The 15376-nt window shown below is 32.6% G+C and overlaps 3 protein-coding genes and 1 non-coding gene across 8 annotated transcripts in view; all 4 read right to left on the bottom strand.

Moving 5' to 3' along the window:
• The window catches only part of LOC126867032 (heparan sulfate 2-O-sulfotransferase pipe), a 128037-nt gene extending 125556 nt beyond the window's left edge, over nucleotides 1-2481 (bottom strand). Inside the window, exons 1-2 of one of the 3 annotated variants that reach the window (XM_050621168.1) lie at nucleotides 2349-2481; nucleotides 69-175 (exon numbers count right to left, since the gene is read on the bottom strand). The gene's annotated coding sequence lies outside the window, so the exon portion shown is untranslated. Of the gene's footprint in view, nucleotides 1-68; nucleotides 176-428; nucleotides 1681-2348 lie in introns of those variants that run through there. The other 2 variants (XM_050621159.1, XM_050621150.1) reach the window with 2 other exon arrangements.
• Nucleotides 2358-3851, bottom strand: LOC126867054 (putative uncharacterized protein DDB_G0292438). 3 transcript variants are annotated; one of them, XM_050621190.1, is made up of 4 exons: nucleotides 3386-3851; nucleotides 3063-3271; nucleotides 2851-2984; nucleotides 2358-2718 (listed from the first exon to the last, which is right to left on the bottom strand). In XM_050621190.1, exons 2-4 carry the CDS (start codon nucleotides 3205-3207, stop codon nucleotides 2557-2559), a joined length of 441 nt encoding a protein of 146 aa, XP_050477147.1. In that variant the 5' UTR covers nucleotides 3208-3271; nucleotides 3386-3851; the 3' UTR covers nucleotides 2358-2556. The 3 variants fall into 3 exon arrangements, with proteins under 3 accessions (XP_050477147.1, XP_050477157.1, XP_050477139.1); XM_050621200.1 differs by having other exon boundaries at nucleotides 3657-3851; XM_050621182.1 differs by having other exon boundaries at nucleotides 3063-3851.
• Nucleotides 3852-4451: 600 nt separating this feature from the next.
• The window catches only part of LOC126867001 (putative uncharacterized protein DDB_G0271606), a 34453-nt gene continuing 23528 nt past the window's right edge, over nucleotides 4452-15376 (bottom strand). Inside the window, exons 4-10 of the mRNA XM_050621070.1 lie at nucleotides 9088-9321; nucleotides 8788-8963; nucleotides 8145-8442; nucleotides 7196-7696; nucleotides 6626-6856; nucleotides 5825-6068; nucleotides 4452-5614 (exon numbers count right to left, since the gene is read on the bottom strand). Of these exons, the coding sequence (XP_050477027.1) occupies nucleotides 5520-5614; nucleotides 5825-6068; nucleotides 6626-6856; nucleotides 7196-7696; nucleotides 8145-8442; nucleotides 8788-8963; nucleotides 9088-9321 (1779 nt within the window). The 3' untranslated portion in view covers nucleotides 4452-5519. The remainder of the gene's footprint in view (nucleotides 5615-5824; nucleotides 6069-6625; nucleotides 6857-7195; nucleotides 7697-8144; nucleotides 8443-8787; nucleotides 8964-9087; nucleotides 9322-15376) is intronic.
• Nucleotides 6184-6265, bottom strand: Trnal-aag (transfer RNA leucine (anticodon AAG)). The gene has a single exon. It is a non-coding gene; the product is annotated as a tRNA-Leu (tRNA).

The following is a 15376-nucleotide window of genomic DNA, read 5'->3' as shown; positions in this document are numbered from 1 at the left end:
ATATTCGTATATTATGCGTGCAAGCGATTTAAATATGTATATGTATGTTAAAATATTAGAATAGTTACCCTCAAATAAGTTCACGAATGAATTAATTTCTTCTTATGTTGTCACACCATTGACAGAAATTTTATGATAGCCTCTATACTATATGTACATAGACTGCAGAATCAACCTATAATTAGAAAAATTACAAGTATTTACATTATGTATAAAATGTATATTATAGGTTAAGGTTATAATATCACAAATTAAAAATTATAATAACATAATAACATTAATAATAAACATTAATATATTATATAAACTTTAACTTTCTCTAAAAATGGATTGATAAGGCAGAATGGTAAATTGTGTAAATTATGTTGGAAATTTCAATTTTAGCTTTTTAATGTTAGCTTCGCTTGAGTTATTATAATGACACTTACAGAACTTTGTTCCTTTTATATTCATACAATAAATAAATATTTCATAATAATTCAACTATTTGATTAGAACAATAACATCCTTAATATGTATATAACTTTCTTTTTAGTCCTTTTTTGGATCGAAATTCGCGTGAGAATACTACATGTTGCTGCATTTCTTTGATATAAAATTTACGATCATGATTCTCGCATTTCCGTAAATTATTGCCATGCACGCAAACTCACAGAGGGAAAAACTAACGATTTCGTTACGGTTGTCGATTCTGCGGAAGCTCTTCGAAATTCGATTCGATATGATTCGATTTCACCTTCTAACACGAGTTCGAAAGTAATTCTAGCGTGGGACATTGTGTAGGCTGGATCGCGTGTTGGGTGACAGAAAAAGCTGCTTTTGATGAAACGCAACACCGAATACTATCTATGAACTATTTATTCAAGTTCGACAGCAAGATTGTTAATACATAATTTATAGGTTACATACATAATATAAGATTATCTCCGATAGCTTGCAATTATTTAATGATAAATTATATTATGTATTTACATTTTCTTTTATTGACCCAGTTATTAAATCGTGCGTTGGTTTCATGCACGATTACCGTAATTCAATAAATTACTATAATTTATAGAAATCACGATTATGAAGTTATTTGCTTTTATGAGTGAGTGAACGTACCTGGCCCTTTTCCTTATATCTTTCTCGTGTTGTTGTAAGAAAATTGAACAGAGAATAACTAGTAAACAATATTAAATTACTAATTTAAGAATTTAAGAGAATCGTAAAATATTAATATTCTTTAACATTTCAATTTAACAAATTAATATTCATATTACCTAATTCTTCGAATATAAATAGAAGAATATTGTTTTATTCATAGAGATGATTCTTCCATCTAGAAGTTGAGTAATAACTTAACATATGTAACTAGTAAAGCATAAATATTCCAGTGACTTTATGTCCTGAATAGCAAGAATACTGAATTGAATTAACCCACTCAATATGACTGTGTTCCTAGTGATGATGTGATTGAACTTAATAAATAGAAAATAAAATAAAAAGGATATCGAAAATTAAAAACATTGAAATTATATCAATCAATGATCTTGTATAAAAATTTCGTATTAAGAAAAAATATCTTTTGTAAAGAAATAGTATTTCTATTCTATGAGAAAATAATATTCAATTTGACTGTTTAGGCCAGTGATCAATTGTTTATACTAATTTCTGAAATACTAATAAATATGATATAAAGGAGAAAACATACACCCTTGATCAACTTATGATGGATGGTTTCTCATATTTTATTATTTTATCTTTTATTACATATGTAATTAATTAGAGTATATCATTTAAGAGTGTATACAATAATTACGTTTTTAATGATAATATACATTTAAATATTATATTCAAAATATGTTCACCATAGTAAAAATAAGATATTTCCAATATATATAATTTCCAGTTAAAATCATTTCGCTATTATTTTTTCTAAGTGTATTTTAGAATATGTTTAAATAAATTCATATCTCATATATAATATTAATAGAAACATTTGTATGGTGCAACAGTAGAATGTTATTGGTATTAATTTAACCAAATATTTTATTACTGAATATTGACGAGTCTAGTGATGTCACATCACTTTATAAAAATGGATTTATTTATGTAATCTATACTAAAAGTAATTCCATCTTTCATCAACTTTTTCTTTTAAACAATGACGATAATCAAGTGACGATAATCGTCCTCAAAGTACACTTAAATAATACTTTACTTAACTGAAGAATTGTATTATATATCTTTCTCTCTATCATATAATTCCATTTGTATAATAAAATGTTAACTAAAATTTATATCAATATGAAACAAATGTTGTAAATCATAAATCATCATTATATGTAAATAAAGTAGAAACTTACATCACAATGTCTACGAATTAAAAAGCCACTTGGAATGTTTTATTTTAATATAAAACAGCAATCAATGTTCTAATGTTACTACCACAACACTTTTTACACATTCTGTGATTTTTGCTGATGGATGGAAAACTGAATAACATTAGATATTGGTAGCAAATTAGCACAAAGTGCTACTCTACAAACATGTCAACTACAGTCAAGTAGATATTCACGGAGGTTGTGAGTTGTATCTGTTATTGTCATCTGGCAATACTAAATTAGATACTGGTTCATCTTCAAATATGCCTTCATCTACCTCATCATCAGAAATGGTAAGTTCATCAGGATATTTATAACTATTACTTAGTTGACTGGATGGTACCACTTGCTCCTATAAATGAACGTAGTTGAAGTTAATATAGCACTAACATATTATACATATAATATAAATATATATGCAAGAAAGCAATTCAAAGCACGTAATTAATTGAAAAAAATATTTGTATGATATTTATTAATTTACCTCAGATTCTGTATTCATATCTTGATACAAAGTATCAATTTCATAGTCAAATATATCCTCTTCTGGTTCTTCCCATGGATGAAATGATAATTGAGCTGAGCCCTCATTCAAATTCATTGTTACTTCCGGCTCACCTATAAATTTACATAAATATATGTTTTTTATTATTTACTAGGTATATACAACTTATTTTCTTTTTTGTCTTTGCTTACGGAGTGGATCATCTATGCGATTATCCAAATTAAAATATTCCGTTAACCTGTTGTTATTATTATTATTACTATTATTATTATTATTACTATTATTGTATCTACAGTGGATCAGTTGGTGACTATTCTGATTCTGTAATTTGTCCATATCATCTGTCTACATCAGTTGATAGTACACTCAGGTTGGATCGTCTACGTAATATCTATATACACTAAAAAGTGAATATGGTTAATGTGCATCTACAAAAGTCCTACCATGGCATTGAATGTTGAGTGAGAAATCATGATCATGTAAGAATCATTTAAACACGAATTAGGAAATTTACTTTGAACTGTTATATCTAGCTGTTGTGAGACAGCAACAAATATTTCGTGATGACGAGGATCTTGTAGATCCTTTTTCTCCTTCAAAATTCATCATTTTGAGCGGATGACTCCGATTAGATTGACGATATCAGAACTCTTCGCCCTTTGTTCTGTTATTGTTAAAACTCATTAATCTATCACACAGTTTGTTTCTAAATAGAATTGTGAAATCTAAAAATGTGCTACGTCATGACGATTATCGACACAATGTATACTCCTGAACGTGCTCACCTTCAATAACGCCAGACGTAATCCTTTTTTCGAAATACGTGGAACGATATACAAACTTTTATTCAAAAATAATTAGTTACTATCATAACAAACTCGAACCATAACGCAACAGTGTTGTGTGTAAGATCACACGCTAAACAACCGCTCGTACGTCGCGAGCTGACATGTTATACGCATGCTCAGTTCGGTTTTGCGAACCTACGCCATTGAATGATGTCATATTCAGTAACGTAGGTATAAAATTGACGCTTCAATAAAAATTTGTTTTTCGAAACTTACGTTAATATATTTAATCGTATTTTATTAAGTAGGTTCATTGTAAGAAATCTAGTTAATTAGGAAAGCTAGTCAATTATATTCAAAGAAATGATAATAATAATAATATTGTTACTTTAATGATTTATTAAGAACGTAAATTTAAGCATGGTCCAAGTTTTTAATTCGTCGAATTGTATCTTTAAGATTTCGTCTTCTACATAATATCTTTGTTAAAAGAATTTTAGGATAAACTATCATATAAAAATCCTGCACAAGGAATAACGTGTACTTTGTGAAAGTTGATTGTTTATATCTAATACAATATAAAAGTATTAAACTATCTATTAATATTATTAATTCAGGCGCAATATTACAATGAAACGCTACATCCTACCAATCTACGTTAAAAGCTTCTTATCAAAAATATCTCTTTTTTGCGTATACTTCTTTTAAGATGTCTTAAAACCATGTACTTGTTGATGATTAATAAGCTACCTTGAAAAAAGAAAAATAATAAAATGAGACGTTCGCAGGGTATCGAGTCTAAACCAATAATCTTTTCGCTTTATTAATTGTCATGAAAAAAAGAAATATATATGTGTGTGTATGTAATACAGAAAATACAGATTAATAAAATATCCATACCTTAAAAACAATTTGGGATAGATGCAAAAATGATGTAATGATGTTTTGGAAGAAACGACGCTGTAAGTACAGAAAAAAGTAATAACATACACGCCGAAATCGGAAATTGGATTTTACGGAAGGATCTTCACACTTTATTTTCGCTTCTTCTAAGCACACAACCGATTAAAAGTAACCAAACGAAAATGTCAATGTTGATTACGACGCTGGTTAATGAATAACGCTTCTCTTAAGCCACATCTACATAATATACAGCGATCGCCGTAAAAGGTTACAAACTTATCTCCGATTATTTAAAAAAAAAATTATTAGTTTCTTCTTCTGTTTTGTTTCTGTGTAGTTTTCTTATCTCTTTTCGACGCGAATAAAAGAAACGATCACAGATTTCCTCATATCTTCAATTCTCTCCCTATACGCGATTGTCATATCACTAGAAGAAGAAACTGTAATGATTTTCTTCATTGAAAACGTGTTAATTAAAAAAAGAATATCATTTCAAATCAATAGATCTTCCTCTCTCTTTAACTGTAGGTGTACCTCTGTTGATATAGATGTCTACTCTCTACGGTATCTTCTGAGCCACGAACTTCTCTTTCTTTTTTATCATTTTATTTTCTTCGATCGTACTATGAACAGCCTAAATAAAAATACGCTCGTGACTTTGCTGTTTTATAGCGGTATAATACTACAAACTTAACGGCGTTTTTAATCTCTGCGACATTCGTCCCATATATTGTCTTCTACAAAAGTAATGTACCAGGTCCACTTTTACTTTCGTAAGATCTACAAAAATGTGAAATCCGAGGAGGGTAACGTTCGTGTGTTAGGGATCGCCTTAAAAATGTTCTTTCGGTTTACGAGAACTCGTCAAACATGTTCCGAGATGCTTTTCTTCTTTTTTGGGACACTCTCTTTGACCGGGTAAGATGGGACATTCGATCCGATTCGCTGCAACTGAAATTAACAGGCGCAATCACAAGCGCAACGACGTACACGCTTCTCACGGCGGTGTGTGAATGCCTCTGGGATTGAACGCACCGAACGTGGCTGCACGTCTGTGAACAAATTAGAACAGTGAAAATATTAGAAAATTTTATAGTTTCTATATTTAAATTTTTATGGCATCTACATATAATATAAAAACGGGATTAAGTTTTTTGATAAATACTAATGGAGATTAAATAAAAGTCCATGAATTACGAATACTCTTAAATGTAGCAGAAGTTAAGAATAAAAAATCTGTAAAAATTAAGTTATCTACTCACAGTGTGGGCGGCTTTCCTCTTCTTGTTCTTGTTGTTGCTGTTGCACTTGCTGTTGCTGTTGCTGTTGTTGTTGCATCATCATGTGAGTCGTTTGTTGTTGTTCCTGCTGTCTTTGCTCTGATTCTTGTTCGGAGCTTTGATTATCAGAAACTTCAGCACGAGCCTCAACAGGTATTTCCAAGGATTCTACAGGTCTCAATGGCAGAGTAAATCTTGAAACTGGGAATGCATTACCTTCTACAACCTAAAAATTAACATATTATTGATGTACTAATTGTATACGATAAAATGGAAAATTTAAATAATCGTAATACTTGGAAAAAAGAGATGAAGTAAAAATAACTATGGTAGCAAAAATATGGCAGCGGTGGGATTCGAACCCACGCCTCCGAAGAGACTGGTGCCTTAAACCAGCGCCTTAGACCGCTCGGCCACGCTACCAGATATGAAATTAGTGGAAAATTGCTGATCCAGCGGTTCTCATTTATTCTTGCATAACATTTGTTATTATAAACAAGTAAACAAAGACGATGATTTTTTATAATGTACGAGTTGGTTGAAATCCGAAATATGACACTCTACAAAAATGTACGATATTTGTGTAACATTAATAAAATTACTGTAAGATTAATCAAATGATTATATGTAAAAGAATATTTATACAGAATAATTGTCCTCACATGATAAGTTTTAATATAATTTCAAATAAAATTTTTCTTTGAAACGTTAAAATTGATATTTAAAATTAAAATAAAATTAAAATTTGAAATTATGTCTGAAATTGATTAGTTTGTTTTTTACCTGATGAATTATGTTACGAATTTCCGCTGGTACAGGGAAGTTCCTTTCTTCCTCGCTATCATCTTCCGGTCCAGGGAAAGGTTTAGCTTCCTGTTGCTCGTTGGAACCATCCGGTCGCTGGCGACCCTCGATATTTCCATGCTCCAATAGATTTCGAACCTCTAACGGAAGTGGAAGTCCCAGAGGAATGGGCTGAGCTCCTTCCGGGAACGGTTTGAATTCTTGAACGTTCTGAAAAATGTAAATAAAATTATTTCAATAAATAAAAAATTACATTCGATATTATCATCTAATAATAGTAGAAATAATAGGACAATCTCGCAATTATACAGATTTGTACAGAATTGTACAATTATACAGATGTTAAATTATTATTATTACATATGTAATATGTGTATGTTTAATTAAAATTATGAACATTAAAATTATTTATTGAAATTAAAATGAATCAAGATTGATCGTTAAAAAATCATATTTTTCTATTAATTTTCATTTCCAAGATCAATTCATTTTTAATGCCAATTATATTTTCAGTTAATGTAATATAAATATCTCAAATAAATGAATTACCTCGCGGCGAGCACCTTCAGGTATTTGTACGGGTATAGGTCTTGCTTCACCAGTGATATGTTGAATGATATTCTTAATCTCTAGAGGTACTTGTTGAATGATCCTTCGAATTTCGAATGGAATTCCTTGGAAAGGTGAACGTTGTCTTTCAGTAATCTGAGGCTGCGGTTGTGGTTGTGGTTGAGGCTGAGCTTGAGGCTGAGGTTGCATCTGGGGTTGTACTTGAGGTTGCACTTGCGGTGGCATCTGAGATGGATGTTGTTCGGTCTGCGGGATCAATACGTGAGGAATAATCCTTTGTTCGTGAACCTGAGCTTCTGGCTGTGGTGCTGGCGGAGGCATCATGGCTGGTCCCTGTTCTTGACCATACGTTCCCGTTTGCTCAACTTGTTGATACATCACGGGTACTTGTTGCGGTTCTTGGGGCATTGGTGGTCGCATACCTCTCATAGGATTCGCCGAGAAATGACGCAATTCGATGGGAATTCGGCGCACTTCAACCTGAATGAAGTTATTAAATTTTAATTATCATAGTGGTAAATGACTTTTTTATATATTCAGAATAGCACGAGTATAATAGTGGTGTATTCAATAGTATTCATTACACCAATAAAGATTGATACATGCGTTAACGGTGGTAAAGAAGCCTTATTTACCTTTCTATAGCGAAAATGAAACAAAGTGTAAGAGATACGTCGTTTGATTAATTATGAGAGGATATAGTATGTAATTATTTAGAATAAAAACAATTATCTGATTTAGTTTAACAAACGTTGAATTTTAGGTAAATATTGCAAACTTAGTTCTAAATAATAATATGACAAAATCTTTAATTTGGAAAATGGATCTATTCTCGATTTCTATTTAATTTTAAGACGAAAACTATTTTAATAAAAAGGGGGCAGTATTAATTTTTCTGTTATTGCATATTAATATAAGATATACTAACTTGTGGTCCCATTGCAGGATTTTGCGGTCCCATCATGGGCGTCTGTGGTCCCATACGTGGAGGCCTCATTTCCATGGTTACCTGAGGGATATTTCGCAATTCAGGGGGAACAATACCAGGTGGGATGTGATTAAGTCCGCGTGGATCGCTAAGTGGTAACTGCTGCATGTCAGGAACTTGATATTGAGTGTGTACTTGATACTGATGATAACCTGGATTCGGTTCCTGAGATTGAAGTGGTACTTGGACGGTTCCCAATGGGATGATGATTGGCGTAAGCATCTCTTGATCTTGTTGCCTGAAAATTAAGCACATTTTGAAAATTAAATATAACATTCGTGTGTAAAAATTCAATTAAATTTCAAATTTTCAATTATTTTAAATCTTTAAAAATTGTTAGTATTTTTATATCAAGACTGCATTAAAAGTCTTTTATTTTTAATTTTAATTGATCTTCCTTGTTTTTTCTGTAAACTAAGAAGCTTCACCAGTAGCGTCACCAAATAAAATGAAATTACTTTGTATTTCTATTTAATTTCCATACAGTTGATAAATTTGATAATGTTCTATCTATAATTTAATCTAATAAATTACACTAAAACTTCTTTCATGGAGGAGGCATAACACTTTAAATCATACATACTCTTGATGAGGATTGCCAGATTCGCACAAAATGGCGACACGTTCTCCACTCAGTCTTTGGTAGCGAGAATCAGTACTGTTATCGACATTATTGTTGTTAGCACCGTCCATCACTTGATCAGCTCTTCGTCTCTCAACCACGCAAGAAACTCTGCTGCGTGCCTCCTGGATCAAAGTCTAAAGAACAAAACAAAGAGACAAATATAGAAAATTATTAATTTCGTGCATCGATCCATTTATGCTTTCGATAATCTTTCAATTTTTCAATTTTTAGACATTGTAGTAAAATTAGTGAACTTACGCCCGCAATTTCGTCAAAATCGAATTGAAGAGGCAGCTTGATGTGCACGGGAGGAAACTCGTCATCATCATAGTCATCGTCATCGTCGTCATGGTCACCGCTTTCGTTGTCTGACTTTGAATTATTCTCATCCTCCTTGTGGACTTTGACGTCCTTGGTGTCTGGCTCTACCTCCTTCTTCGATGGTGTTTGCTCAGCGAGAGACTGCTGAACCTCCTTCATGTCACTGGTATCCTGCACAACGAGAAAATATTCCTTAACATCTCTCGTTCCATAATTTTTCCAAAAGTCTATAAAATCGTTAATAATAAATATTAATACGAAGACATAACGTAGAACCGATGGTTAATCCCATGTAAAAATAAAGGATATAACAATTTGAAATTTTATTAACAATACTGGTAAAGTATAAAAATAGTGCAAGTATATACATATTTCGCAAAGATTACAGAAGTATTTAAAAATTTTAATATTCCGTTAATGAATCTTAATATTCAATGGAATCATCTGTAATGTTTTATATCTTAAAGATTATTCATGTTACATCGTAATTTTGTATTATGTATATGTTTACACCAAACGTCTTGTGACTTTTATACCTATATATATCTTTAAAATGGTTTCAAAGTTTTCCAATATAATCGTCACAGTAATATCTCACTGCTTCATTAATAAAATTTACAAAAATGTTTTGATAAGTGTACAAATAATACTTTCGAGAGCCGTATAGCGTGCACTTCCTCGTTTCTCCTCGTGACAAATCGCGTACTAAAATTGAAACCATCGTTAAAGTCTTCCAGTCTGAGAACAACGTAGATCTGGTTCACAGAGTATTAACGTTCTCTATGAAAATAACCCGATCGAGTCACGAATATCGTGCTCTTCGCGAAACATCAGAATCCCGTTTCAAATGACGTACCGAGTACCAGTCTGGTCAGCTTAGATAAGATAAAAAGAACCGTAAGGGTCATCGTGTCGAGCGCAAAGTGTTTCTTCCGCTTAGAAAAATTGTTTGCGTTGAAGGATCGTGCCAGCTAATCGAGCGTCTCATCCTCGTTTGATTTCCATCGTTCTGATCGAGGTTGTACCGCGATAACACGAAGAGAGTTCACTTTCACTCGCGACCCGATGTCGCGACCAGGAAGAAAACGTGTTGCATCAACGAATGATTACTATGGCGATATTTATTCAACTTTCGAAGCCTTCAGGAACGATTTGTCTTCGTTTCGCGGTCTCCAACTCGCAGATACTCTTTCAATTTCTCTTATCAGGAAGAGAAGCTTACACGAAACGACACGACCCAATTATTTCACCTGCTGTCTATGTGATTATTGTCCGGATTTTAATTATATTTAATCGCTGATAGTAATAACGATGGTCGTATAGAAGCAATAAACTATCGCGACACGCTCTAATTAGCGTTGGCTGCAAATGAAACTGACCGAGGTTTCGTGGACTCTAATAAAGTATCCCGTTAACAATGCGACGTATTGCAGCAACGATTCGTCCTGTTACGATCTTCGGATCTTTACGATCCAGTTCTGATTTCGTTTCAATAAATATAATACGATATAAATATAGATACAATATAATCATTTCAACGTTTCGAACGTTTCGGGGAAATGTTTGAAATTTTCGAGGATTTTTAACGGTGATGCGATCGAATATATCTTATAGAATGTAGCAGACTTATGGAAAATTTTAGCATAAAAATCACCTATTTCAACAACAACAAGAAATCACCTATATTATATAATGACGATTCTTGCGTGTTTATTTTAAAGTTAAGAAACTTCTTCAACGAAAGAAAATTCCGATTGAGTTGAAGATATCTCGGACTATGTAGCAGAGTTGAGAAACATAAAATTGAAACGAACAATCACCATCGATATAAGAACAATGATTCTCTCGTACTTTCTTCGAAACCATGGTACGAGAAACTTTCTGACAAGATGAAGAGCACGATTGGGTTGAAAATGGTTCAAAACACGTGACATAGTTAAACTATCTCCACATACTTTTTATAACATAATGACTGGCAAATTCCCGAATGAAAAGATGCAAAAGAAGAGAATAGAAACGGTTAAGTTACTGAAATCAAACCTAAAATACTCAAAAATCGTTTCGTGTTAAGTTAGTCGTAATCAAGTCAGTGTTCAAGCGATGACCGCTAGAAAATTAGATTATCGTTGAGTTATAGACCAGGAAACGACGTGAAATACGTATTTGGTTAACGGTGATAGGAAGGAAGTTGCTGCTGAGTACTTTCGAGAGCCTAATTTGTGATCGGCCAGCAGGAAACCATTATCGTGCAAGAAACGTTAAGTTGCATCAGGTTCTGACGAGCTTGGACGGTTCCACAGTTTCTGTTTGTTGGTTGGCAAAAGCGGGGCCCTCTCGCTTTACTCGTCCAAGTGACAACTTTCTAGAATATCGGTGAACGTAATGAAAGGTAGCCGGAATGGCTCAGCTACCGACCAGCTTCTGGTTTTCGCAATTCTAGACTCGCAGAAATAAACTTCGATCTTCCCACTACCCATTCACAGTCCACAGCTATACGTATCGCTACGTTTGATCATACATTCAAGTATACGAGAAAGTTCTACCATTCCAAAACGAAATACGATGTTTTTGCCTGCGAATACCAAGTATGAGAAACTGAATTGATACTTTGTTGCATTCAGGTCGATATCTCGCGTTTAGTATTACTCGTTTAGTATTGGAGCTATATGTAGAAGCGATAGCTGGTTTTTATTAGGTACATGCATATATAGATATAGTCGAGCCAAAAATAATTTGAATTTTATAAAAACGCGATTATATTATATCTGTTCATTTTTTAATGACCGCGTTAATTATGTAATGTATATGGATAAAATATCATATAGATAAAAAATATATTTCCTTTTTTTACTGATAATTTCCACCATTCGATTAAAGTTTAATATGTTTCTCCGAATAAATGAATAACTTAGCGTAATATTTCAATTATAAAAAAAATATATTTTATTAAAAATTTGATACGTTTTTTATTTCCTGTCTTTTCATTTTGTTTCAATGTAAAGCGAAAAGTATTCTCCTATTTGCAACGAAGAATAATATTTTAATTATGTAGAAAATATTGTATTTTTCACACGTTATCATTTCAGAGGGACGTGAGAAATAATAATTACACAATATGTAAATATCGTTTATTTTTTGCCTAAGGAATCCTAAAACAGCTGAACGCAGCTGCAACAATATACGCTCTATTTATTGCACATTCATAGAATATGTATATAGCGCGTAACACTATTTATTCAAGGATTATTAACGTTACATTCATTCCAAACTAAAACACCATCGTTGCATCGTACAAAGGAAACACTGATTCCAACATTGATATGAAACAATAACGAGGTCTGTTTTAAAATGCATAGCACAACGCTTTTAATTGATAATTAATTTCAACAGTAGGAACAAAATTATTAAAAGCGTTATCTTCGCAGAGAATAAAATTCGAATTAAATGCAAGAAAGAGGAAAGAGCGATCCGTAATTTCGATTGTATCATAATAAAAAAGAAAACATTGATTCCAACATCGCTATGAAACTATGTATCACGATGTTTACCTTAAAGCGAACACTGTTCCATGATGTTTCAATTGCTAATTAATTAACAATTTCAATAAAATTAGAATTTCCAGTAGAAACCGAAATTTACAAACTGTTACGTTTTGTAAATTGAAAGAATGAAATTGATTGCGATTGCGAGTAGATGCAGACGGTACCGTAACAGACCGACCACTTTCCACTTGGGAAATTGCTCAGGATGTAGAAACGATTTTGCGGTGCACGAGCGACAACCTGTATAATCGTCAAGCTAGAACGAGAAGAAATAAGTGAAATTTCTTAACCCTTCGAGCACACAGGTGGTTGGAGTGTTTTAGCATCGTCGTTTACTCGCTCATAAAATTTTTCTTCTTATTTTATCAAATGGTATTCGTGACTCATGTTAGAAAACAACAGTAGAATACTTATAGAAATCAACCGTGAAGTTCCTGTTTCGTATAAAATCACTGCCTAAGAACGGACAATATATTGTACGTGATGGTTATGCGATAACCATCGGTTTTGCAACGTCAATCAATAATACGACACTGATTTCTAATTCCGCAACACGATTCTTGCGTATACGAACGTAAAACGATATTCAATCGTCGAATTTTAATTTTATTATTACATATCATGTATATTAATATCCAAAAATCACAGTTCTTTCGCTTAGATTCGACATAATTTAGTTAATGAATTTTAGTTTCTCCGTAGCTATAAAATACAAATTCGTCTAAAATATTTTCTTCCCAGATATAATAGTTCCGTTAATAAATAATCTTACTTTATTCGAAGTCGCTGCATGCTCCGGTTTCTGTTTAAATTAAATTAACCTACCCAGTCGGATACTCGTTCTAAATTATATTTTCTATTTGACTTTTTCATAAAGTCCGAAAGAATTCACCGGGAAGAAAATAAAAATGTTTAATACCTTAAATATTCTCTGAAATAAAAAAGAAAATCCGAGTTCCTTAACCGCTTTGCATTGCACGCTGTTTCACAAACGCTTCGTCAACACGTTTCGTGCAACATATTTAAATTTTACTTTCGAGTCGGTCGAAGAAGTGGGCCGACTTGGAACTGTTGGAAGGATTTCACGAGGAAAAGGAAATCGATGGACTTGGCGTCGCAAGCAATATACAAAAGAAGAAGAGTAGAAAGGAGTAGGACAAAGAAATCGGTATCGCGACTAACAGAGTGCGCGAAAGAGAGAGAAGCTCGCGACCACGCGATCCTAAAGGCTTTCTTTAGAAATCCTGCAAGCCCCTTTTGCGAGCTGCCTATCAATTAGCGAGCTATTATGGCGGGTAATCATCGTAGTTAAGCGACCTGCACACTGTCAGTCTTACATTATAGGATACTACGCGTTCTCAATGATGTAGATTTGCACTCGCGTGCCTTCATCGCTTGGGAGATGGAAATCGACGGCACACTTTTGCATCAACCGCATAGTATCGCTAACAAGTCGAATCAGCTGCTTTTTTATTTTAACACTTTTAGCGCGGTCATGTGCAAAACAAGGTATTTTTCATGCTAATACGATAACAACGGCTTTTTAATCACGGAAATCTTCCAGTATGAATAATAGTTATCCCGATAGAGTATAGAGAATCATACGGTGTAGCGCAGGAGTATGTTGACTGTTGTTAACTACCAAATATGGTAGGATAAATTACTTTTCCCGGAATCACGATTTGTTGCACTTTAAGTTGGAAGAGTGAAATTTAATGATTGATAATTACCTTTGGTATCGAGAACGCGAAGCTAATGATGGTCTTATGTTAGGGATGTATGTACTCTTTGATTTGAGGTAGCAGTTTCTGTGGATATAAGTGATTTATCGAATAAATTAAAATATTTTAAATGAAATTTAAATGTTTATTTTTTAAATGGGCAAATAGTTATTTCGAAATATATATATATAGGTTTAAACTTTTGAATACGAATTAAATATATTGTATTTTGATCTGCCTGTTCCATGTATGTAATTAACTTCAGATGATCGGTGTGTTAAAAAGAAGGAATCGTTTCATTCGACTGTAATTAAATTTATTGCACAAGTGGAACGATTAAATACGTAGTATTTCTTAATAATTTTTAAATGTTGTTTAAAATTATCATATGTTCTAATAGTGGGGGGGAAGATTTAAAATAATAATGCAGCAGTTACGAGAGTTTGATTCAAATTTCTCAAATGATATATAGAAACTTTTTCACAGAACCTTACATCATCCTGTTTCTCTCGTAGCAAAGGTGCTACAATATATTCGTATCTTACGTAAAAAACAAATAATTAATGTACATATATAATCGTAAAGAAACATTAAAATCGAAAGAATATTTATATTTTTCATTCCTTTTCATACTTTCTTCTTCAAAAAATTTAGCAGATGAACGATCAATAAATATTGATTAATATTCGAAAATGTTCTTTGCAAATATTTCTGAATTATACTTTATCTTACGCTATAAATATTATCCTATATTCTGCTTATAATAAACGGCGAGCCGAGTGATTTAAAATCTAGCTACGTCGAGGAAAAGTGAAATTTAGAAGATTCCCGTGAGAGCGAGGGAATTTTCTAATCTATGCTAACATCATCGTCGCTGTACAACACACAGCAACGCGAGCATACGTGTGTATATGCGTAGACAGATAGAGCATAATGTTGGACGAGTGAAAATTATTCTTGATA

Source organism: Bombus huntii, chromosome 1 (genome assembly GCF_024542735.1).
Source record: "Bombus huntii isolate Logan2020A chromosome 1, iyBomHunt1.1, whole genome shotgun sequence".
In the NCBI taxonomy this organism is placed as follows: domain Eukaryota; kingdom Metazoa; phylum Arthropoda; class Insecta; order Hymenoptera; family Apidae; genus Bombus; species Bombus huntii.
The sequence above is the reverse complement of the archived record's forward strand: the minus strand, read 5'-3'. Positions and strand labels throughout refer to the sequence as shown.